The sequence below is a fragment of the Belonocnema kinseyi genome, chromosome 8, assembly GCF_010883055.1.
Source record: "Belonocnema kinseyi isolate 2016_QV_RU_SX_M_011 chromosome 8, B_treatae_v1, whole genome shotgun sequence".
NCBI lineage: Eukaryota > Metazoa > Arthropoda > Insecta > Hymenoptera > Cynipidae > Belonocnema > Belonocnema kinseyi.
The window spans coordinates 93,427,150-93,454,664 of record NC_046664.1 but is presented as its reverse complement, the minus strand read 5'-3'; the positions used below and the strand labels follow the sequence as shown (position 1 = coordinate 93,454,664).

The 27,515-nt window shown below is 28.8% G+C and overlaps 1 protein-coding gene across 2 annotated transcripts in view; it reads right to left on the bottom strand.

The window, feature by feature from the left end:
- Positions 1–1,719: 1,719 nt before the first annotated feature.
- LOC117178839 overlaps positions 1,720–27,515 on the bottom strand; it is a 70,231-nt gene continuing 44,435 nt past the window's right edge. Inside the window, exons 3-8 of one of the 2 annotated variants that reach the window (XM_033370342.1) lie at positions 18,313–18,573; positions 14,562–14,863; positions 9,933–10,240; positions 7,773–7,956; positions 7,370–7,548; positions 1,720–5,730 (exon numbers count right to left, since the gene is read on the bottom strand). In XM_033370342.1, coding sequence (XP_033226233.1) covers positions 5,280–5,730; positions 7,370–7,548; positions 7,773–7,956; positions 9,933–10,240; positions 14,562–14,863; positions 18,313–18,573 — 1,685 coding nt within the window. In that variant the 3' untranslated portion in view covers positions 1,720–5,279. The remainder of the gene's footprint in view (positions 5,731–7,369; positions 7,549–7,772; positions 7,957–9,932; positions 10,241–14,561; positions 14,864–18,312; positions 18,574–27,515) is intronic. The other variant, XM_033370343.1, reaches the window with a different exon arrangement.

Sequence of the window (27,515 nt, the reverse complement as noted above, 5' to 3'; positions counted from 1 at the left end):
GGTACATTGAAAAATTTCTAGAGGTACCGGCTCAGGGATCGAACCCCGGACCTCTGAGGTGAAGTCCGAGTGTCTAACCAACTGAGCCACCGAGGCTCTTTTTTATTATTATTATTATTATTATTATTATTATTATTATTATACATCACAAGTGTGGAGTGTAGAAATATCTAAGTTTGACTGTCCCTCAGTCGAAGTTCGACTATATATTCAAGTGACTCACTAAATTGTCAGTCTATCGCTTATATTGTAAAAATGCCTAAGCAAGTTTCGATAAAAACACAGGAGAAACTAATTATAAACTTAATTAATGCAAACTGACAATCTTAACAATAAGAATTATGCTACAAATTAATTAATTATCAGCATTGTACTTCTCTCACAGGACCGAGTTATTCATAAAATTCACTACAAACACAAACTATTACACAAAATCATTTATAAATACATAACATATAACATAAACTTCTTTATATCCTCAAAATACGTTTTTTAAAATACAACTTTCTCGAAAAATAATTTTCAATTTCATATTTTCAAACACATGTTTTAAAATATGTAGATTTTGTTTAATTCGATTTTAACAAACAAATCAGCAATTCGAGGAGCGAATCTGACTTTCTGGAGGTAACTACTTTTGATTTTCAAAAGTAAATTTCTAATTACGAATGTTATATGTTTCACATATTAGAATATTACAGGTATTTTCGACCTTGAAAATACAATACTATCATTCTACCAGGTATTTGGTCAACATGCTAAATGCAATTTAAAATATTACTTTGTGTAATAGCACATTATTATATATAAGAGTATAGTTGTAAGTAAAAAGCCGAGGGATACATTACTTCAAAAATTAGCAACTTTGAGTAGAACACCTGAAAACAAAAGAATCCAAGGAATTCAAAAGAATAAAAAAAGTAACAAAAAGTTTAACTGAATATAGTAAAACTGAAATGAATTCTGAAGAACTTTAAAGAATTTAAGTAGATTTAAAGACGTGCCGAAAAAATCTGGATATTTATATCAAAATTTCAGTAAAAATATCTCCTTTTCCAGGTCTATTTGTACCAGAAAATTCCGGCAATTTGTACCGAAATTTTGGTACCCGTAACCATGGCCTTCGAAGAAGCCTAAGAGTTCAAAAAATTCAAGCGAATTCTAAGAAATTCAAAATAATTAAAGATTAGAAAAGAATGTAATTTACTTCAGTAGAATTAATAAGAAATTTAGAAGAATTCACGGGAATTGTTAAAGATTTCAATGTATTCAAAAGAATCGTAGGGGTTTAAAAAATCCAAACGAATCACAAGAATGGAAGTCATTTCCAAAAAATGCAAAATAATTTCAATAATTTCAATGATTTCAAAATAATGCCAAGAATTAAAAAAATGCAAGTGAATATAAAAGAAAAAAAATGTGATTTAAAAAATGTAATTTAAATCGTTGAAATTGAAATAAAGTTAGCACAAATCATTAGGCTTAAAATTCATTCAGGAGAATTCACAGGAATTTGACAGAATGTAAGTGGGTTACGAAAATGCAAGTAAACCAGAAGAATTCAAATGAATTCTCAAAAATTAAAAAAAAATCAGCTGAATTGCAAAGAATGCAAAATATTTAAAAAATGCAATTGAATTTAATGAAATTAACATACATTCAGGAGAATTCAAGTAAATTTAGAATTTTTCAAGGGAATTCTAACAAATTTAAGTATATTAAAAACAAATCCAAAAGATTTAAAAAAACAAGTGAATTCAAAATAATCCAATGTATTCCAAAAGTATGCAAGTAAATTTAAAGGAATCCAAAGAACGAACAATAATTTATTTCAATTCAGTAGAATTCAGACTAGTTTAGAAGAGTTCAAAGGAATTCAAAAGAATTCAAATGCAAGTCAGTTAGAAGAATTCAAATGAACTCGCGAAAAAATTCAGAAGAAATTAACTGAATTCTAAAATAAGAAGAATTAGAAGAATTGCAATTGAATTCAGTGTAATTAATATTCATTCAAGTGAATTTAGTAGAAATGAAATGAATTTATACATTTTTAAGGTAGTCCTAAGGAATTAAAAAAAGTCCCCTATAACATGGAATTGCATTCTACAACAAACATAACAAATTACATTAGATACTGAAACTTTTATAGTGAATTAGTTTAAATTTGGAAAAATCGAGATATTATTTATTTGAACCCTCAAAATTAAATTTTTTTAAACTTGATATTAATTACTTCAAAAATATCAGTTATGTATCACCTCGATAAAAACGTATGCATACAAGATGATCAGCAGTGTGTTTATATGACGGTCATGTTTTGTAATTTATATTAAAAACTGTCTAAGAGTGTAAGATAAAACTAAATTTGTGCATTTGATATTTCCACGCGAGATGTATGAAAAATACTGTCGTCTTTCAAAATTCTCAAAATTCATTCTTTTTCTTTTGACCCTACCGTAAATCTCATATATACTAGGATGGAATGAACGTTCTTATTTGTGCGATCAGATTGTTTTAAATAGAACATAAATCTGCACAAATATTCTGCTTTCGAGAAAAAAAACTAATGAACTCTGCAAATATCTCTTTCAAGAAAAGAAAAGGCGTCTTGGTAAAAGTGTTAAAAATAAGCTGAGCCGGGATTGATATTTAGAATCGAAGGTGCCTTATTTTTCAAACTTCGTACTCAAAAACGAAGCCTGCGCCCTTGAAGCATTCGATTTTTCTTTTTGTTTTTTTACCAAGACTCAATTGTCGATATCAAGACTTTCGTTTTAGATTTCGTCGTTGAATGTTGACTTAAAAAGCTCAGATGAATAAATCCGCAAGTGCATGTAGAGTAAGTACAATTATACTACTCGAGTCTCCACCTTTCGTTTTAAGTTGTTAAACGTTAACATTAATTGAGTGATTTTGTCACGTTTGCGGTATCAAAGACCAGCAAGTAAAGGCGTCCATTTATTATTATTATTATTATTTTTTGTCTTCCTCTTTAAACTATCTTCTCTAAATTGGCCTCGCGAAATCCATAATAGAATATTTCGTACTATTTTCGTATAAGTCGAGGGAAATATTGAGACCGAATTCGACCACTTGTAAATAAATATAGATAATCTTCTATTATCGAATCAAAATTGATCACTTGTAATTTTTTTTCTATCACCGAACTATTCCCTACATCACGCCGGATAAACGCTCAGGGATCGTTTATTAGATTACTACTAATTTTTGTCGAATCGAGACTATATCGTACTTGTCGACAACAATCGAATTTAAATGACTATAACCGCAATACATTCCCTAAGTGGAAAATCCTTGCCTAATTGAATATTATTTACAATTTACGGCGATGAGAGAAAAGCGAACGAAAGAGCAGAGGCAACGATGAAATAGTGAACCTTCGTTGCGAATGTACAATATTTTAAGTTCATTGTAAAAGCAAATATTGTACATTAGTTGCAGAGCAAATTGCAAATTTCAAATGGCACACATCCCATTGCACCAACAAATATATATCTACTCACGAATAGAATCCTTAGGAATATTAGAAACTGTCCTTCATTAAAAACAATAAAATACAAGTCAACATAAACGCCACTTGCAAGGACAACCTGCAAACTTCGGTATTATTTGAATTCATACTTCTTCCAGTAATAGGTAATTGTAAAACTTGTAATATGCTAGAGTAATGAAATGTACTTTTCTGCCATTTTCGGAAAAAACCGCTTCAAAAAAATCCACGCACGTTTCCTGGACCGCGATGCGACAGTCTTGCACAACTCTTAGTTTGATCAGGCGGTAGTGTTCTGAATTTGAAATCGAAAAGTCCGAGCTCGATTCCAGCTTACAACAAACATTCTATATGCAAATTTTTGTTAACGAACATCACTTATTACTCTAATTTTAATATATAAATATTATGATAATAATAGAAAATGTCTTTAATGTATATTATTTTATTTTACTAATTTTGCTATTTGAATACCCTGGCGCGGTTAAACATTAAAAGAAACCATTATTAGATTTTAAAAATTGAACCTTTTTTAACAATTTACGTTTTTCGACTTTATTAACTTTTTCTAACCGAAAATAGAAATAAAAAAAATCATTACATTTGAAAGATTCACAATTTTTTAAGAATTTTGGTCCCGTTAGCGTTTTACAGCCAAAATTGGAATTTAAAACCAAAAATCAGTATAGTACGGAGAATATTTGCAATTTTAAAAGAGATTCACCTGAATTTGACAGTTTTAAACCAAAATCATTAGACCTAAATCCATTTTTTTTAATAATGTGATTTACAAAGCTTGTACAATTCTCCGGACTGTGTTAAGACTTTTTTCTAGGAACTTGAAATTTATATTAAAAAAATATTAGATTTCAAAGACTATTCATAATTTTTAACAATTTTAGGTCATGTTGTCGTATCACATTTTTGGAAATTCGTATTTCCAAACAAAAATCATTTTAATCTGACAAAGACTCGGAATATTTTAACAGTTTTTGACTATGTCATTGTTTTTCTTCGGAAATTGGTATTTGTAATTAACGAAAAATTATATTTTTTAAATGTACAACTTTCAACAATTTTAGATTACTTTTTTTTAGAGATAATTGGATATTATACTAATGGTTTCCAGCGAAAATATCAATATAAAATGCAAAGAAAATTTACAATTTTGGAAGAATTTACGGTTATATTAACCTTTTCCACCGAAAAGCGATAATTATAAACAAAAGCACAATTTTCTGTTATAGTATGTTAGTGTTTTTTATTAAAAATTTAATTTATTTTTTTTAATCATACGATTTTTCAGATCATTATTATTCTTCAGATTATCATTCAGTCATCAAATTCGACATTTTTTGTTTTCTTGTCTTTTTCCATTGGAAATGGGTTGTTAAAAAAAAAATAATTTGACTTAAAAAAAAAAAAAAAAGTCCTTTTTCTCGATAATGGCTGCAAAAAGAGCATTTTATTATTTTAACATATTAAAAATTCGGTATGACCTATTAATGGGAGGAGCATGAATCCGCACAAAATTTTGAATATTTAAGTGACCATGTGAATTCATTTGAATGCAGCAGTACATCCAAATTATAAATCCTTCGCTAATTAATTCTCTTAGAGTAAGCTTAAATCCCAAATCAGTGAAACTTAATTCGAATAGAATTAATTTAAAATAGAACGAACGAATGTGAAAACAATCTTCTCTTCGTCTTTTAAATGAATTTAAAATCCGATTGAAAATTCACGTTTGGATCGTTTCGTCGATCACTTAACTGTATCCGAATTGAACTTTGCGACATTGGCAGAGCCATTTGATGATTCTTGCGTTCCTCTCGACTATGCTCGGTTGGTCGCTCGCCCTTTGGTTGCATTCTTCATTTCCCATTCCAGTGCTGCAGTTATTATTTTGCCACTGACTGCCTGGATTTCCCTGGTTACCTGCGACATACGAGTAAAGTCCCAACGCAGAATCCACGGAACTGACACTATCGAAAAAGACGGGGGATGAAGTCTTGGAATCGGGTTCGGTTATGCGCTGATAATTTTCGGAATCGAGTCCTAGTCGGTCGAAAAAGTTTTCTAGTTGAGTAACAGAACGAGGAGGACGCGAAGGATTTTTCGGCGAACGGCCGTTCTCGTGTCTCCAGTATCGGTCGCTGATATCAGACTTAGATCTCAATATTGGCCTGCCTCGACCCTCTTTCCAACCGTCAGAAAACCTGGAATTTTAAATTTCAATGGTATTGAGATTTGATTATAAAAATGTACAGATTAACAGCTGATGAGATCATGATATCAATGGCGACCAAGTTTTAAGTCGTTTCCAGAATTTAATTTAAATTTAAATGTAAAACTTAAAGAGATAAACAAATTTTAATTTTAATAAATTTTAAAGTAACCAAATTTTTTAAAATATGTAAAATTTTAATATTGCAGACCTTATAGCCTAAAATGCCTTCCAAATAGGATAAGTAGGGTAACTTTTTACGATTACAGGGGAATAATATGGGAATAAATTCTTTAAAATAAAATGAATATAAGTATCATATTGAATTCAATATGAAACGCTTTAAATTCCTAACTTTTCAAGCACAAATATTTCAATTTGAACAAAATGGATTAATATTCTACTAAAACACACATAATTTCTATAAAATACAAGAATTCTAAAGTTGAAGTTTCTATAAAAAAATTAATAATCAAAAATAAAATAGTTAAGTTTTCAGGTAAAATCATCCATTTTCACATACAAAAATAGAAGAATTTTTAACTAAAAGGATAAATCTTCAACCAAAAAGAATCTTTGAACAACTGTGGTTTATGTTAGTGCTTTTCGTCGGAAATTAGTATTCAATTTTTTTTTTTATTATATATCAATGAAGATTCACAACTTATTTAATCGATTTCAGGCTATGTTGCCGTTTTCTACCAGAAATCGACATTTTTAGTAAAAAAAAAACATTAGATTTCAAAAAAATATTAAAATTTGTTGTCCAGATGTAGACTAAGCTAGTAGTTTTCAACATAGATTTCAAAGAAGATTTGCAGTTTGGAACAATTCATTCTTCGTTAGTGTTCTTCGTTGTGGTAATTACTATGGCATTTAAAAAATTAGGTTTTAAAAAATATTTACAAATTGTAACAACTCTCAGTCAAATTGGGATGCGTTTAACTTAAAATCAGCATTCTTAAAGAAACCATCAGAATTAAATGCAAAGATTTTTGTTTAAAAATAATAATAAAATTTATACGCTAAAACACTTTCGGAATGTTAGTGTTGCTCAATAGAAATTTACATTTTTATTAAAAAATCATTAAATTTTTATCAGATTTGAGTGAAACTGGGTTTTTTAAACGAAAATTCATATTTTTCAACAAAAATAATTAAAATTCAAACAAGATTTAGAACCTTCTAACAATTTTTGATTATGTTAGTGTTTTTCGTTTTAAAAAATTGAACTTTCAAGAGTTAAAAATAGCAGAAGATTCAAAATGGAAGAAAATTGTAATATTAACTTTTAACTGTTGTAAATTTGGTTTCTCTATTTATTGCATAACAATATTACATATTAATTCTGGAGTTAAAATATCAATTTTCATCAGTTATCTAAAAAAAGCCCTTGTATATCTTTTTTATTATTTTAGATAATATACAGTATACACTATGAAATAAAGAAAATTTTGTTTAAATATCAATTTTATTATTTTACTTAAAAAATTGCGCAAGACCAAAAATTCTCACAAAAAATTCTGCATATTGAAATCCGAATTAAAAATGTTTCGCTACGGATATCGTTTATAATTTACTTGATGTTGCAATTATTGAGATTTAAAATCAATTCTATTTGGAAAAATTACCTTGAATTGCAAGTAGGACTATAATCGGTTTGACTATTACTGCTGTTGGATTCTGGACTGTAATGTCTAACGACAGACGGGAGAGTTCCACTACCGTAACTACTTTTTCTCGATCTATCTTTCTCGGTGGAATGCTGAGTAGACGCTCCGCTATCTCTTCGTATGTGACTCCAAACATCCTGAAAACAGAAGAAAGAACGCATTTACTTATTACCTGTATACCTATACAAATATTATTATTTAATTTTATTGTAGAGGCCAAAATAATTATTTATATTGGCATGTCAAGAATGATAATTATCTCTTGGAATTGTTCAGATTGAGAAACTCTTTCTGACTTATCTCGCATTTTAGATTAGATTCTAGATTCTAGTTTTTAAATTCTTGAAAATAAAATTGTTACCTGGATTCTTGCTGGTGGCTCGCTACGATGTGTACAATGACCGGAAGAACCACCCGAGTCTCTTGCAGTAGCACCGTGACTTAACTTGCTTGAACCTGAGGACTTCTGTGTTCGACCACCGGAGGATAAGACACTACTTGCATCGCCACCTCCTGAGCCCAGTGATCTTCGAGTATGCCTGGAACTATACACATTAAAAACATTTTTTCAACAACACAACAAACTATAAATTACTTTTTACAAACTAAGTCTCAGTTACTTCAATATATTTTTAATACTTTTAAAATATATTTCAGTTTCAAAAGAAAAACGAAATACTTTAGAAAAATAGGAAATTACTTTTTTAAACTCCATTATTTTAGTTTCAGTCTTGATATATCCATTGTTATCGATTATTATGAAAAGTTATTCCAAAAGGTTAAATTAGAAATATAAACTCAAATGTAAAAAAACGTTGAAATTTAACATTGCTAGAACGTTCTTTGATCATTCATAATATTTATCATTCATTCTTTGTTAGTGATGAGGAAGTGTCCTGAGAACCTTAAAGATTAGGCTGTTTGGACCCAAATTTCGGTACAAATAGTCCATTTCCAAGGTCCCACTATTCATAACAAAAAAATCTGGCTATTTGTACCAAAATTTCGATGCAGGCAGCCAGGGCTCAGTAATAAATCAACACCAATTCTGTCTTTGCAATAATTAGAATGACGTAAATCAAGGTGGCATCTACAATTTCATTTTAAATTAATACAAATAAAATTGGACTAATTTAATGCATTGTCCATTCGTACGGCCGGCCGGACGGGTATATAGTGAATTGTTCGGTGAAACTTTGATGAACCTAAATTAAAATACAAATACATGGTTATAAAATTGTTAATATAAACAAGTTTATTTCTATATTCTAAGTGGAATAACTTTATTTCAAGAAATAAAAATTAAAAAATATTAAACGAAATTTGAAATTGTATCATTTACATTTTAAATACTTTAGATTGAAAGCTTCAATCAATGAAAAAGGTTTAATTCAAATGTTTCCAATATACAATTTTAAGGACAACTGCGATTTCAAATCTTTCAAAATTATAAAAGAATTATAATACTTCAAATGAAAAGCTTTAATAGTCAGTTTTAAATTAGGATTATTTTTAAGCCTTTAAAAACGAATAATGTATAATTGAAATCGTCAAAATTTGTAATTTTTAATTGAAAGTATCCCAGACTAAATAACTGATTTTTTTTATTTCAAGGCCCTAGTAGATTCGGAATTAAAGAAAATCCAAATTCGAAGTCTTCATTATAAGACTGTCTGTAAATAAAGAATATTCTAAACTGAACCATTTAAAGTGAAAGCTATCAATAATGATTTTTTTTAACCTACAAACTTAAATTAATAATCAATAATTAATAATAATTCAAAACCTTAAAATTACAAATATTCAAATGCACTTTCAAAATGAAACAAATTTAAATATAGGATAATCTAAATTTTCTAGATTAAAAATGAAGATTTAAAAATTGTACACTTTTAAAATGGTTATATGTTTGAGAGTAAAATTTTTTTATTTAGATACCTTCGAATTTGAAACGTTTAAATTCAAATCTACAAAACTGAACAGTTTAAAATTGGCGGTGTTTAAATTTAGAAACATTTAAGTGTGAAAATTCAATGCTGGTGCCCAATAACATTTTAGAAATTTATCTATTTAATAACTCTACGAATTAAAAGGTGCTATTCACAAACGTTTTTAAATTTTTGAATAAAACATGATATTTTACTAGGTATTAAAAATATAATTATTTTTCATTTAATAATATTATAAATTGAACATTGAGACTCAATACTATTACAAAATTATAAATTTGAATTTACGAAAGGCTTAAAATTGTACAATTTCAAATTGGAATCATAAAAGTCTTGTTTTGTTCTAAAGTATTACTTTTATGTAATTTTTATGAGTAGAAATGGAAAAATTATATTTAGATTGAATCTAAAATTCAGATTCTTCTTAAACATTCCAATGTATGTTTGCCAGTTAAGAATTACACAAAATGTCACTTTATTGGCAAGAAAAAGTTGGGTAGTTGCAATTGAGAAACTATTAAACAACCTTAGAATATGCCCTCGTACTATACGTTAATAATAATGATATTCACCTGCGATAGCACATGGAATCTCGTTTAAAGCTGAGATCTGAGTAGTCTGAACTAGTTTCGCAGTCCGGACAGTTGCTACCCGTTTGATGATGAGCGGTCACTAAAGGTTTCGAGGACGACTTGGTGGATGCTCGCGGAGACAGCGACGCCCGACGTCGCGTGCTGGTATGAAGATCCGGTAAGGACTTGTGACATACCGTACTCTCCCCAGAAGCAGAATTGCTCGATTTTTTGACAGATCTCGCAGGTGTGTGGGAGTGGGAATTACTTCTTCCGAATTTAAATCGAATATCCGGTGGTGTACAGAGCTGCAAAATAATTTTTTTTGCATTCTATGACACGATATTGCTTTTTCTGAATAAAAAAGGGGTTTTCCGCTTTATCACACATGTTAGCCCACAACATTAAAACAAATCCTAGTTTTCACCTTCTTCAAAGTCGAAATGTGAGCTCTTTCTGGGTGTCTACTTAACATTCCCAGTTTTCTCCTGGTCAATTTAATAGAGCTCAAAAGATGTTTATTATTTCAAACAACTTTGATAGATTTTAAGGAATTTTGAAACATTTTAAAAGATTTCTAATTTAGAACAGGGAATTTCGGAAGAGAATGACAATTCTGAATTTGAACAGGGATTTTTTAAATTCTCTTCTACCAAATCATAATTAAAATTATATTTAAAATTTTTCGTTCCAGGACCAAAATTCTCTGTTTTATATCAAATAATAATTCTTTATAGAAATTTCCTGTCTCAAAGTCTAAATCGAAATTATAATTAATTTACAACACTTTTCATAATCATTCAAAGACTTCCTGTTCCTGAACATTGGAAGAGGGACGTTTCAAATTGTAAAAAACTCTTGAGTTGTAACAGGGATTTTTAAATTCCCTTCTTCGAAATCACGATAAATTTTTTTTCCAAAATTGCCTGTTCTAAGTAAAATTACAATTATTTTTCACGGTAACTCTCTGTCGTAAAGTAAAAATTATAATTCTTAACGAAAGTGCTTGTTCTAAACTAAACCTAAACTGAAAATTATAATCTTTTAGTGAAATTCTCTATCCCAAACTCAAAATAATCATTTTTTAAAAGAAAATACCCTGTCCGACTAATTCTTTGTAGAAATTGCCCGAACCGAAGATAAGAAGAAACTGGATTTGAGCTTTCCGAAAACAGACGCGGCACGTAAATTCTCTAGTACAAAGTAACAATTATGATTCTGCGCCGGAATTCCCTGTCCTAAAGTCAAAATTATATTTCTGAACAGAAATTCCATGTAAAAACTTAGAATTATAATTTTTATTTATTCCCTGTCCCAACTCACAATTATAAATCCTTCAGAAAATTCCCTATATCAAAGTCAAAATTATCATACTTTACTGTAATTCCCTGTCACAACTCAGAATTATAATTATTTTAGGGAATTCACTATTCCAAGGCAGAATTGTAATTCTTTTGAAAAACTCCCTATTTCAAGTGAGACTGATGACTTTTTCACAAAATCCTTGTTTCAACTCAGAATTCGAGTAACAAAATACATGAAACGACTTTTAATTTGCATATCGGTACATTCGAGAAAAAAATCCCGGTCACCGAATCAAATTCCTGGTCAGGTAGACACCCTGTCTTCAGAGACTACGATCACACTACAATAAAGATAAATCTCTACGATTCCCTCAGACAATTTTTCCCTGGGTCTGAGGAGCATATTAAATAAATTCACTTGTAAGGAGATTTTACATTGTCCTTGCATGAAATATTTTTCTATGTAAAGGAAAAATTTCTTAAAATAGAACAAACTGCGCGACATCGATTTCACCGTGGCGTGCACCAATGTCATTTTGATAACACCGGAGAACATATTCATATTGTCTTGGAGTTATATAGAAAATTATTGGAACCGACGTGGACAAACACAATTCTCAGTTTGTCTAACATTCAAGGTTCAGTCGCTATTCAGATAATTGAAACAATAACTCCTAAAGCGTGCAAGGTAAATCATTGTGATCAAGACCCACATGTTTTACTTCACTTTCTCGTTTAGAATGACACAATTTTCTGCATTTAAAAATTATCACAGGTGAAAGTGAATAATCACACTTAGAAACAGAATAATCGTACTTAAAATAAAAAAGCAATAACAATTAAGAAGAGAAAAATTTTCAATACTGCCGTAGTTCATGTTCGTGCACTAGTAATGGATTACTGAAAATGAAATTCTTTTACCGACATCGTTCAAAAGGCTAGATAAAACATTGAGGATGAACAGGATGGTCACAGTTGCATTTGCAACTAAATAGTTGAACTTTCAAGCAAGAGACATTGACAATAAGAAAGTTGAATTTTTAAACAAATGTAGTTGAAGGGTTGCAATACTTACAATACAGAACTAGATAACAAACATTTTTTCCAAAAATGGGGTTTTTGAATAAAAAATTCTTTAAAAATCAAATACATGTTATGTCTTTAAAAGGATTTTTTTCAAAAGCTCATTTTTAATACAGTAATAAAAAGATCGGTAATTCTTCCATTGGTACTTGTCCCCCAATCTTATCTTGTTTAATTGCCTAACCTCTTAACATTTTTGTAAACCATTTTCTGACCAACTTTCTCCTCCAACACTTTTTAATGTAGTAAAAAAATAAAATACAACTCAAAAGAAGCCATTAAATAAAACTAGTTGCCACTTTTTTATCACTAGAGTACCAATCAAATACCAACCTAAAATCTTGATTATTCATTTTCTATAAAAAGCCACTTTTATTAGGTTTTTTTCACTTAACGTTTTGCCTTGTGATTCAAAAAGATATTTCTTAAAATTAGTATCGTTTATTTATAAAGAAACATATAAATTTCTTCTTTGTATTGAACTTTCAACAAAAAATCTTCTATCACAGTGCGTTACCATCCCACTCAATCTTTATTTTTCCGGAACATAATGCTTTTTTTGAACGAAAACTTTTTTATTCTAATTCAGCCTTTCTATATCTCAGGAGCAAGTTTTTATTATTTTTATAAATTGAAAAATAGATATTTAGTCGCTATCCAACGGTGATTTTCAAACCCATGAAATTTGACCATAAAAATTCTTAAATGATTGATTCGCAGCCAAGCCTGATCCAATTTTAAGTTCCTGCCACTTTGAGATTGTAAACTTTTAAATTTTATTTCTGGGAACGGAATAATTTTTTTCAGTCGTACTTTTTTTGGTCTCAATTTAGAAACACTTCAGCTCGGAGGTAAACTTTTGTTTTATCTTTAAATGGTGATTTCGATTTTTCAGAATGTTATTTCGCACTCCAAAAAAATTTTGATTTTTTTTGGTTATCTAGTTATGTACTGCAACCCTTTAGTTGAAGTTCTAGCCTACGAAAATGAATTTTCAACCAAATGATAGAATTTCTAAACAAAGGAGCTTAAACTTCAATCAGAAACAGTTGCGGTTTTTACTGTATAGTTGAATTTTCAAGCCGAAAAGACCAACCTTTCAGAAGATAGTTTAATTTCCAACGAAGAAAGATGAATTTCAAATAAAGAAAGATGACTTTTAGTCGAAAAGGATAAATTTTCTACAAAAAAAAGTCAACAAAACAGTTGAATTTTCGAGCGAAACATATGAGTGTTCAAGAAAATTGTTAAATTATTTTTAAAAATAATTCAACTTTCAACAAAATTGTAGAATTTATAATCAAAAGCGATTTTTGAATGAAAAATATAATAGTAGTATTTTAAAATAAAAATAATTAACTTTCAACGAAAAATATGGCTTTTTAATAAAAAAGCTAAATTTTCAACAACAAAATTTGATTTTCAACCAAAAAAGATGACTGTTTAACAAAATTGTTGAATTTTCAATTAAATAATTAGTTTTTTACCCAAATAGGAGAATTTGTAACCAAAATAGATGAATTTTGGACTGAAAATATGATAATTTACTTTTCAATAAAAAAAAATTTAACCATAAAAGATAAATGTTGAATGAAAAAAGATTACTTTTCTGCCAAAAGATGAATTTACAATTTAAAAGGACAGATTTTCTATAAAAAAAATCGAATTTTTTCCCAAGAAAGATGATTGTTTAAGAAAATAGTCGAATTTTAAACAAAATAATTCCATTTTTAACCAAAAGTATTAATTCTTGACTAAAAATACAATAGTATACTTGTGAATAAAAAAGAATTCTTTTTCAATTAAAAAGCGACTTTTCAACCAAAAGACGAATTTAAAATGTTGTGAAATGTAAAAGGAACTTTAGTACTTAAACGATCCAACAAAATAGCTTTAAATCTGAAAAATCCCAGATTTTTTCCGGTCCAGTACTGATGATTTTGTAGATTAATTTTCAGTAGATATTTAATATTTTCTGAGACTTTCACGAAAATATACATTCAGCATTGAAATAAGTTTAGTCTTGAGACGCGGCCCTACCATTGACGCCGTGCGCTATAAGACAAGGAGTATTTTTATGAAGTTTGTAAGGGAAATATTCTTTCCCCTCTTTACTGCGACTTATTCACTTTCAAAATATCCGGCCACCCTTATTCATGACGCGGCGATTTCTATATCTGATAATGGCCATCGATCCTCGGTGGGTCATTCTTTCTCGTACGTATTAGTTTAAGTGGCTTACCGTGCTATGATCCTCTTCTCTGCATCCGGGAGACAAGCTTCCGGGGGAGTATCTAAATTTATCCTCACGGCCAGCTCCGTTCGTTTGAACATTCTGAGGGAGCTGATATTCGTTATCAGGAAAAAATACGTTTTCCTTGCTATCGGTATTAAGTAACCTTCTGAGCTTTATTTGCAGCTGATCGCTTCCGGTACCGTTCGGCGGACCGGAAATAGTGCGACGCTGAGGAACCGGTACCAATCGCGGACTCTTCGGCGGCAGCGCGGGTGGCAGTGATCGTTGAGGACTCAAAACTCCATCAGCTAATAAACAAACAAAAATTGAATTAAAGTGTCTTCAAATTTTTATTTCAAATGTCTTTTCTCGCTTTTTTAGAAAACATTGTTACGTAACTTTACGGCCCATATCGAGCCAAACAGATTGACCAAATGGCCAATAGGTTTTGTCTTAAGAAACCCAATGTTTTTCATTTTGATCTTGCACTCTTTAAATTGGCTGCATTTGCTGACAAATAAAATGCATGTTTTTGTTTTACTTACAAAAAGCAGTTAAAACTGGGGTCCTGAGCCTAAAGAACCCCAAAAACGATTAAAACTATATTAATTATTATCGATAATTTATGTAAAAATAATGTGTTCGGCAAGAAATATAACTAATGGTACCCGACGCTGAAAAGAAACATGATCCAATTACATAATAACAATTAGGCTGAAACTTTTATCCATATTCGTGAAAAACTTATACTCTTTACGGGGGTTCAATTTTAGAATATATTTTACATTTTCCACTTTCCTATATCGTACCAAACATTTAAGTACTAAAATATCCAAAAATTGCGTGCAATATTTTTTTAATGCACACTATGACATTTTAATCCCTATACACGGTAGTTTTTTCGTATAGAGATAGTATGTTTGTTTTAATTGGTTCACGTATTTTTTTACCGGAAACTGGTTCCATCAACTGTATTGCCTGTAAAGCACACATCATTTCAATGTAAATTAACCTTAATTAATCGTTATAATTATTTTGGATCTGTTTAACGAATCTAATGCTAAAAATGGTAAATTTCATGCGTTTACAAATTTTAAAAAGCATACAATTCTTCAGTTTCGAATGTTTTCCATTACATTATTTAACTAATAAGGTTTTTAATTAAAAATTTGACAATTTTCAACAATTAAAAATTTAAACCAAATAGTTATTAATTCTTTGATTAAAAAGGGTAAATCTCGATGTTCTTTTAATCTGAAATTATCGAACTTTTAATCTACGTCTATTCGATTTAAAATGCGAGAATTTATACTAGCGCAACTATTAGTAGGATTCAATTTTTAAAAGCTAAATTTAGAATTATTTGAATTTGAATAAAAAAAATGTTAAATTATCTAATCTAAAAGTTTGCTTCTAAATTTTCAATATAGAAACGTATGATAGTGAAAAATGTTTAATTATACAGATGGGTTGGCAAATTTAAACTTTTAAATTTAAACCCTTTAAACTGAATGGTTTTAAATTTGGTATACATACAATTTTAAAAATCACTAAATAAAACACTCAACAGTTAAAAAAACTAATTTGAATTTGAATATTGAATACTTTAAATTGAAAATTGATCAACTATTAAGGTTTTTAAGTTAAAACTTCCAATTTTTTTAATACTTACATTTGAACTGATTGAATTTACAATAATTCAAATGAGACAAATTTTTTCTGGGTATTAATGCTTTCAATTTGAAACAAAATTAAATCTAGAAGTGCCCACTTGAAAACTGAGCCATTTTTGAGATGAGGAATAAAATCGACAACTTGAAAGATTCTTGAAAACTCTGCTTGGTTGACTTTTATTAAAATTAACATTATATAGAAACAAATTTCTTTACAAAATAGCTAAATGATTTCGAAATGAATTTTTTTCATAAAAACCAATTGAAGAACAAAATCAGCTAATGCTCATCAGGATTAAGTAAGAAGTGCAACTTTTACCGACATAATTGAAGCTAAAACACAAAAATCCGAATGTATTTTGTTAAATAAACAATTTCAACTCAAAATTTTTTTTAAGTAAGCATACAATTAAATTTCTCCTTAAAAATTCGCAGACCATGAGTAATTTTTTACGCTTTTAATAAATCATTATAAAGGTTTGATCAATTTTTAGATTGGCTCTCTTAAAGAATTCCAAAACGAACTTGTACACTCTAACATTATTTTAAATAATATCAAGTGACATTTAAAATGATTGGACAAGTGTTTCTACTAAACTAATAATTTAAAAAAACCAATCAGAAAAGATATTCTTTTATTCAAAGAAAATTTCTTTGAATCAATTAAAAATATTCATTTTGCCTCTTAATCAAAAAAAGGTTTCTATATGATTTAAAGAAATTGATTTTGGTTAAAAGAAATGGTTTTTTGTTCCAATACGATTTTTTTTGTTAATTTCAAAGGATTTTTTTCATTTTAAAGTTATTTTTGGTAAAATGAAAAAAAATTACGCTCGAAAAATGGTTTCTTTAATTCAAGACAAATATTTTTTTAAGTAAACTGGGTGACCGTAAACAAAATTCTAATATTTTAACATTTCTAATATAGAGCCTTTTATAAACAGAAGAAAAAATTTGTTATTTACATTCATAAATTTTTAATAATTTATTTGAAAAAGTAAAAAAATGTACCTTTCTAAACCTAGGCAGTGACCTAAAGTGACTAAATTCAGAATAAATTGATATTAACTTAGGGTGAATTCCAGACTAATTCAAATAAATTACAAACAATATTTTTAAATATTAGAAACCCTACGAAATCCTTTCCTTTTTTGAATAAATTATTTGAAATTCATTAAAATATGATAAAATACCATGAAATCTGATATTTCCGGAAATCCTGGAAAATCGTTCCGCATGCGCCGAAATCCCAAGAAATTCTTCACAATCACACGCAAATTTGGTTTAATTCCTTAAAATCATTGAAAGTCCATTAACATTTTAGTAATCTCTTGAAATTGCCTTAAAATCTTTTTAAAATAACATAAAATATATCAAATCCTTTAAAATCTTATTCAATTGATGAAATCAAATGAAAATTCTTTGGAATCTTTTTAACTATCCTAAAATCTTTGAAATTTTTTACCTTGAAACAATAATTAGTGAACAATAATTCAGTGAATTTCAGAACTGGGTATAGACCTGAATTCAATAGTGGTTAACCAATTAAATAATTTTTTGACAGAAAAGTGACTTCAGTGATAGTTTAATTTTAAAAAGTGACTGTAGTGACTTTATTTTAAAAAAGTGACTAAAAAGTGATTTCATAAAAAAGTGACTGCGTTTTAACCCTAATTATATTCGAAAGTTACTTCAAGTGCTTCTTACATGACTTCCCTGACTTTTGCCATTTTTCGACATCCCTGACTTTCTCTGAATTTCCCTGACGAAAAAAATTCCTTTACTTTTTCTTGATTCCGGGTTTTCCCTCATCTGCGGCCGAAATTAGTGAAATGCCCAGCCAGAAAATAAATCCCCCATCATTATCCGATTTTCCCATCTTATTCGATCCAGGAGCCCACCCGGGCTGGTTTAGCTCAATTCAGGAGGTTGTCATATAAATTATAAATGAACGGAACATCCGGGACACATCCTGCAACCACTAATCGGCTAACAAGCAGAAAAGTGGACAGTAAAGTGTAGACGACTTCGTGTGGGCAGCTGCGGCAACGAATTGCAAAACAAGAATTAATATTGTCACTTACGTCTGTCCTGTTCGTGACACGTGGCCCAACAACAGGGCGCGGAAAGAGGGGCTGGCAGTTGTGGGGAAGTCTGTTGAATGGTTCCGGGCACGGGATTTCCGCATTTTCTTAGAAGCCTCGGAGGAGCACCGGGTGCTGATAATTGAGAAACCTGAAGGTGGCCACTATTCTTCAGCTCTTGCTTCCGGTCCAGAACAGTCTCACTCTTCACATAAAAGGCCTTCGTCTCTTGAAGCAACTCTACAGCGCTCTTCCTCTTACCTGCATGTAGACACGTGCGAGAAACCAGATTCTTAAGTTTAATGTTAAGTGATACGGTGCCTAGTCTATAATAGCCTAGCAACACCGCTATGAGCAGTACAAGTGGTATAAATAATGCACTTCCTGTAACTTTATATATATCCTGCTTGCCAGCATCACTCTCTCATTCTTAATCAAGTGTTTTCATTAATATCATGATCAAATATCTTAGACAAATAAATATCTAAATATAATTCAGATAGTGATATAGTATATAATATATATGCTGCCTCTGCAACATGAGAAGGTAGCTTAAACAATCTTTTTATAAGAAAATGTAGTTTTTAAATATTGCTAAATGATTTTTTAATGATTTCTGCTAGTAAACAATTTTTTCATTGGATATACTTAGGTCGTTAAAAATCCATTCACGGTGATATGAAGAAGCCCGATAAAACATAACATTTGAAAAATAAACAATTTTGGCATGTTTTAAATAATTCTCATAATCAAGAATATTTCTTCTTCTAAAAATTTTTATACATTTTTATAAATTCCGTCCTAAACGTGAAAATGATTCATGATCTCATAAAAACGTTTCCAGGAATAAGATATATCATTAATTATGATTTTTAACCCCCTAAGCCCCTTCTCCGGTCACCCAAAAACAAGCCCATATAAGTGCAATAGACATTTTGCGGGTTATTGCCCGTAATTATTACTTTTTTAAAAAATTTTGTTCGTACACGCTCCCGAATGATTAAATTACAAGATTTTATGTATTTATGAGTTAACTTTTTATTGCTTAAAAAATTGTTCAGTGTAACAATTTTATTTTCATATAGTTTCATGAATTAAGGGTATTTCATTAATCCTATAGTCTATATATTGACATTTTTTATTTCACAGCATTCATAAAATACCCTTAATTCATGTTATTCTATGGAAATAAAATTGTCCAAGTAAACAAAAATTAATTAAACAATAATTTCAAAAATACACACAATCTTGCAATTTATTCATTCCTGATTATCTATATAAAAAATAAGAAAGAAGTAATAATTAAGAGCAATACTCCGCAAACTCCTTATTACACTTGCATGGGGTAGTTTTTAGAGAACTATGATAATGAATTCGTATTCTTTGCAGAGTTTTCATGAAATCATGAAAGTATTGCCCATACTATTATTACCATAATTTACAAAAATGTGCTTTTCCCAACCTTATTGTTATGGGAAACTTCAGGGGGTAGGCCTACATAATATTTAAAAAAAAAACAACATGTAATCACTTTTTTTGGAAACCTAACCAGATGGGGGGAGGGGTGCAAAAAATTAGACTTTTTTGTTTTTTTGGAAGACCCTAAATTTTTGTTTCGAGGATCAATATAACCCCCCCCCCCTGATTATTTAAACTGATAATTAACGAAAAAAGTGTTTTTTTTTAAACGTACGAAATCTTGAAATAAAATGTATAGGCAGAGGAAATGGTGAACTCCTGGTAAATAATTGATAAGTTATTCAGCAATAATTTACGCATCTGCTGGGCAACTACTCTCTGTATTGTTAATAAATCAACAGCATCGTCTAGATTTGAACTTTCAGTTCGCTAATTGTTTTGAGCTGGTCAGTAATTGATATTTGTGAACAGATGTGTTGCGTGAATCACACGATAATTTATACACAGTTCACAGCGATCATGTTAATGTGAAGCGATAAAATTTTGCAACGGTATCGCATGCGCTCCGTTTGTTGCACTAAGCCTAATTATATCGGTATACAACTATAGCTCTCATCACGAATGCATATAGGTACGTTGCAAAGAACAATTAGGCGTGCAATTTGGATCAATTCTAAGTTTAGTTTCATCGCGCCGCTCGATATTCTCATTTCTCATGTAACGACACACTTTTCATAAAAATATTCTACTTCTCAAAGTGAGGTTTATGTTACTGCCAAGAGGTCCGTTAATTCTGATCAAATAAAATCACAGAAAAGTAATCAATTCCATAAGAGACAAATTTATTAATTATGACAAATTTTCTGTAAGTATAATTTAGATAAATAATCAACGGCATAAAACAGGAAAATAAAAAATGTGTTAAAAATCTAGAAACAAAGTACGTTTTTTCAAATTGTAATTTTTTTATTGACCAGGTGTTTACAAAATTTTTACCTTGAACCGAAAAGATATACATTTATATTGATATAACATGACAACTTTTTGCTTCATTGTATCAAATTCATGAATTTTTCTTTTTTGGGCATGTTCATGTTTCTATAATTCGAGCCAAAGAAATTTCAAGTACATCATTTTGAAATAATTTCAAAATATAGTTTAAGAAACAAAATAAAAAGTTTGTTTTTCACATTTTCAACCAATTCCAACTTTAACACAAATCTGTTTGTTTTAATTTCTAGTTTTATATTATTGTTTACTAACAGAAACTGTACCAAGGAAAATTTGCCATAATTTATTGATCCACAAAAAATTGGCCAAAAACTGATAAGTAAAATTTGAATCTCCAAATTAGGACTGTTGTAAGCTAAATAAGTATGGAATAACCCAATTTTACCGAAAAAGCAAAAACCCCAATTTAAAAAACAACCGAAACTAAAAAAATTTCAAACCAAGAAAATTATGAAATCCCCGAAATTGTATATTTTCCGATATTTCAGAATCCCAGTTCTCAAAATCTCTTAAAATTGTCAAAATCAAAATCCTTTAATATCGCCTGAAATTCTGTAAAATCTCTTAAAATCTGATTAAACTCTTTAAATTTCCTTAAAGTCTTGAAAAAATTGAGATTCTCTATAAAATTCGACTGGGTAATTTCTTCAAACTCTTAATTTATGTTTTAAATAATTTGTAACCTATGCTATCTCTCGTCATCCTTTTGAACCATTTGAAATATGTTTAAACTTTCGTGATCCATTCGAATATTTTAAAAATCGCTTAAAAACTTTGGAAATAACTTTAAATTCCGTAAGAATATTGAAATTCTTGTAAACATTTTATAGATAATTTCTTTAAACTCTTCAAATATTTTATAATCATTTAAAATGGTGAAACATGAACTGTCGCTTTTTAAAATGTCGAAAATTGAATCATTTCGGTAGTTTAATTTTTTTGGCAATTTGAAATTTCGAAAATGTTCTATTTCGGTATTTTTCAACTGTATCTTTTTTTCAATTGTTCTTTTTTGGCAAAATTATATTGTCCCACAATTTCAAGACTTTCAAAATTAGACACAGTTTACAAATAATATTTTTTATAAAAATTTGTATTTATTACATTAAATTAAAAATTTGAAGTGTTAAAATGTTAAGTTCTCGAAATCTCTTGCTGATCCGCTTCATTCTTATCGTGCAGTATCACTCGTGCGTTATTTGTTATTTGAAAGAAAAACTCTTAGATGCTGCGAGTCATCAATCAACAGACCCTCTCGCGCGAGAAAAAAGAAATAAAAAAATAAAAAAAGAAGATTAAAGATAGCCTGACTGAAGCAGATGTTGGCTGTCATTAACGCCCTCTTCGTTGCCACGAGACATTTATGTAGATTGTAGAATGTACGGACCTACACGTGTATTCTGTGCACGTTTCAGTGGCTCAAACGTGAACGCATGTAAACAACGCGTTAACAAACCTCGAGTTCTACGAACTTATCTCACAAAATGCAACAACGACATCCGAGGATTGAGGGCATTCAAGATGGGATAAGAGCTTCCTCAAAAGTGCTTTGTCCAATGATAATCACGTTACATACTTTGTTATCAAAGCTGATACAGTTATTATTATTTAATTTGTTGTATAACATCCCTGTTTTTCATAATTTAATATTTTTTCTCTTTAATTGCGTCAGCTGATCATCATCAATTACTATAATATAGAAAGTAAAGAGATGATAATGTGTAGTCAAAAAATTCCTAATTATGTGCTACAAACCAAAGTATTACGTTTCAGTTTTGATGTTATACGCCCCCAATTTAAGTTTCAAATTTATGATTTTTTAATTCGGAATCTTTGTATGGCAAAGATCAAAGTCAAGCCAAAACTATAAAATTTGTAATTTGAAGCATTCAAAAATGAGATCTGTTTTTTACATTCTCATCAGAGAAGGTATTAGACTTGTGTAAAATTTGACCCCATAGTTTTTGTCGAATGTCCACGTTTAGAGACCCCTTGAATCCGAAAAACAGTTTTTACGAACGTGTCTGGCTGTATGTCTGCATGTATGTATGTCTGTGATCACGATAACTTTTGAACAAATTAATCTATTAGATTGCCCTTCGGTACACTCGTTTAGTGTCCTAAACTAAAGGTCAAGTTCGTTAACCAACCATTTTGCATGAAAATTCAAAAGGTGGGGATATTTTGAATATTTTTGAGACCACTTTTTTCAAATTTCAAACATTCTCTGTACGGTTATTTATACTATTCAAAAAGTCGAACGATTTATCATTATGACTTTTTTCTAAAAATAAAAAATTGCCAGAGTTATAGATTATCATAGCAGATTATCATAACAACTTTTTGAATTCTCTTGAAAACTCAAAAATTCAAATTTTGACAGCACACAAAATAATGAAAAATCCAAAAATTAAATTTTTCGGCTAAACTGTGCAAAATAGGTAAAAGATGAATATACAAAAATTGTACATTTGAAAAAGATCTTAAAATTTGTTATCAACCTCTTTTTGATAGGATGCGTGGTTTTGGCAGATTTTTTAAATTTAAATATCAAATCTCCGCTTATTAGAACATTTATTTATCGGAGGAAATATCGTTAAGATAAATTGTTATTTTTTATAAACATATCTTTGTTCAATTAGTTATGGTATCCTAATTGGTAAATAATTTTTTGGATATAATGCCTAATGTCTTCGTTATTAGTTATTAATTATTGAAGAGTGATTACAAAACAAAACCATTTCTAATCTTTTATTATGTCCGTTTAATTATACTTACATGTGTTTACAACATTGTGGATGTATAATTCACTCAGTATTAAAATAAATAATTTTTATAGTGGTCATTTGTAATAACTCTTCAATAATTAATAAATAATTAATCACTAATGCCAAAAAAGTTCAAAACGACATCTAAATTTTCAAAAATTTACATTATTTTGGAATAAAAACGAGTTTTAAGCAAAATAGTTAAATCTTCAACCAACAAGGATTATTTTTCAATCAGATGCATTTTTTATTTAAAAAACTGAAATTCTTACCAAAGGGGAGACGAATTTTCTACAAAATAGTATAATCTTTTAACTTAAAATATTAATTTTCAACGAAATAGTCTAATTTTTTAACTAGCAAAAAGACGAATTTTCGACGAAATAGTTACATTTTAATCCAAAGAGATTAGTGTTCAACTAAAATGATCAAACTACATAAAAAAAATTTTTTAACAAAGTAGTTCAACTTTTAACCAAGAATCGATTTTTTAACCAAATAACATAATTTTCAATGAAAAATGTAACGGTCCGTCTTTCAACTAACAAAAGATTTTAATTTTAAATCAAGAAGAGTTAAAATCGTCCAAAAAGGACGAATTTTTTCACACAGTAGTTGAGTTTTTAACCAAACACATGAATTTTCAACAAAATAACAAAAATTTGAACCAAGAACTTAATTTTTTATAAAACATAGGATTTTTCGCCCAAGAACATTAATTTTGAACCAAAAGAGAAGAATTTTTAACAACATACATGAATTTTCAACTACAAAAGATCCATTTCCAACAAAAAATGGAATAATTAAATTTTCAAAAAAAAAAGAAAGAATTTTTAATAAATCACAGTAATTTGAGTTCAACCAAAAGACAAATTTGCAACAAAATGTTTAAATACTCAACCAAAACCGATTAAATTTTAATGAAACAATTGCATTTTTAACCAAAAAGTTGAAACTGATGGTGCAGAAAATTCGCAACCCTTATTAATAGATAAACGAGATAAACAAACTGAAAACAGCTACCAAAAGAGATATACACGCAGTTTTACAACCCATCAGGTTTTCGATAACAATGTAAACGAGATCTCGTTTAACAGTTTTTTTGCAACTGGATTTTTTCTTACTGTCATTTCTTACGATTTTTTGAAAAATAGTTGAATTTCAATAATAGATAACTTCGCTAGCGCTTTAATCGTTAAAAAAAATCTCAATAGGAAACCTTTTTTAAAAAAATAAATATACTCGAAGATCGTTTACTTACTTTCGAAATTTTAAATAGTATAATGTATAATGCTTTTCTTTCATAAGACATGACATATATCATTTTAAGTCCTAATTAAACTGATAGAAGACTTTTTTCCTAGAAATTATTTTTGGCACCACTACTACCATAAAACTGTGCGATTCCAAAGTAAAATCATCAAAGTCGAATAATTTTACACGAGGACTGTAACCAGAAAAATAATTGAAACAGAGCGTTTTCAAATCGAATTTATTCAAAATTAAATTGTTAAACTATTACGGCTTTAAATCTGCAAATTTCCAAAACTGAGCGATAGCAATCGTTTCATTTATAAATTTTCAAGCCTAAACGAACTTACTCATAAACCAATAATTCGAATGAATTTAATTTCCATTTTAAGCAGGCGTGAAAGAAAGAAAGAACGTCTGTCTCCTATCGAAAATCCATTCAACTTATTAGTTTATGAGTACAAAAAGAATTGGTCACGTAAATTTCTATTGCATGCGGCCCCTGGGGCTTCCAATTGGAAATTATACAATTAAAAACAATTTCAAATTTTGAAATCAGACTGTTTTTTCGGTTATTAGCATTTAAAAAATCGAACTTTTATGGCTGTAACTTTTTCATTTGAATTAAAAAATGAGCTTCAAATGAAAACACTAGAAGTGGAACTTTTTCAAAGATTTTTTGTTTTATTTAACACTTTTCAAATTAGAAGTTAAATTTGTAATGTTAGGTAATTTTAATTAATTGTTCGTGGCTTTTTTCGACCCTCAGTACTAACAATAGTTTTCTGTTTTGTAGGTCTGGGGTCCATAAATGACGAAGATTTAAATTTCTATCAATTAAAATTTCGGTTCCAAAAATGTACCCTCTTCAGTGATTTATTCTAGAAAAAGTTTTTTTGGTACATTTCAATTTTTCCCCTAAGAGAGATTTTTGTTTGTCAACTTTTTTTGGATACAAAATGAATGATTGTACTATATAACTAATATATAATAACAATTTTTAAACACTTATATTCAATGCGTATTTTATCTTTAATTAGTGTCTGACAACCGTAAATTTTAAACATGAAATTTTTGTTTTAAAATCCACCTAAAGTTCTAAGACATTATTGCACTACACTTGATAGAAAGAGATATTTCGGGTTTCACACGTGTAAAAAACTACGAATTGTTTGCCCTAAACTTATTCGCATAGAATACTGATTTTTATTTATTGCTTACTTTATCATAAGCATATAAACCATTAAAAGAGCGAAACTACAGAGTTATAAATCTGAACGTATATATGGAGTCGAAACGTATGATGGAAATTTAAATCTTCTTCAACATTTACAGACTACGAAGCCACAAAACAGAAAACTGGTATTTAAATTAATAATTGTTCAGTTGTTATTTATAAATCGAAGTTCAACACTTCTACTTACAGATTAAAAATGCAATCATTTTAATTGCAACGCTCAAAGTTAAAATTAACACTTTAAAATGTTAACGATTTAAGGCTATTTCAAAGAAATTCAGTTTCAAATGATGTCGCTTTTAATCTTTGATTTATAATTGCTCATTTTAAATGAACCGTAAAATATTTCTAAATATTAAAAGTTGTTCTTTTTTTTATTTACTGTGCTAGTTTTCGAGTTGAAACGGTTCAATTTTTATCGTTAAAATTGGCAAATTATTTAATTTTGAGCTACAATTCGAAAAAAATCATTAATGAATTCTTATTTGCAGTACTTAAAACGTTTTTTCTCAACTATTTTCAATTTCAAACACTTTTAGTTTTTAATTGTTTAGAAAATAGATGATCAGAGTTGGGATTTTTAAAAAATCTTATGTATTCTTATTTGAGAATTATAAAGGTATAACATTTTCACACTTGTTTTTAATAAAAAAAAATTGTTTTTCTTCGAACTGTCAACAGTTGAAAGTAAAAGAAAATCGAATTTTCAATTATTAAAAATTTTAAGTTTTAAACTTTAATTTAATTTTTATTTTTTAAAGTAGAAAAATCAAGAAAAAAGCCAATTTGGAGTCAAAAACAACGGTTAAAAATGTTATGTTTACATAATTTTATAGAGAATTTATTAAATAAAAATTTTAATTTATTCCAATATAAAAAAGTCGATTTTGTGTAAAGGGATCGCCATTAGAAAATCATGTTTTGGCAAATTAATATAATTTAAATTGAAAATGTATGCTTGAAAATAAAAACAAAAGATGGTAAAATTTTGTATTAAAAACTTTGTATTACGAAATTTAATTAATTAAATACAATTTTTTCAGAATAATTAGGTACTGAAAACTTAATGCTTTCATAATTAAAAAAGTTTACAATTGAAATTAACATTTTTTTAAAATTTGAAATCAAACTTATTTTAAATTGCATCATATATCATACGATCGCATAGATTTTTCTTCTAAAAATTGGTAAAAATCCCGGAGAGCATCCACCCTGTTTTAACTAAAAACAATGTTGCTTTTTAAATAATTACTATTTTTGTTACTTTCGAAATATGGTCCACAAGTTTTTTTTATTTTAGAATAATACAAAAGCCACTGAAAAAGTAACGATAGTTATTTCTTTCTTGCAAAAGTAATTAAGAAAAAGTTACGTTTTGAAACGGTAATGATAATAATAACTAGTTCCTTTTAACCCTTAAACGGCCAAAACGCCACTACCGGGACACTGCTTTTCAACGGCCAATAACTAAGACTATTCGACACTAGAAAAAATTGAGACACATGTATTTTTATTGC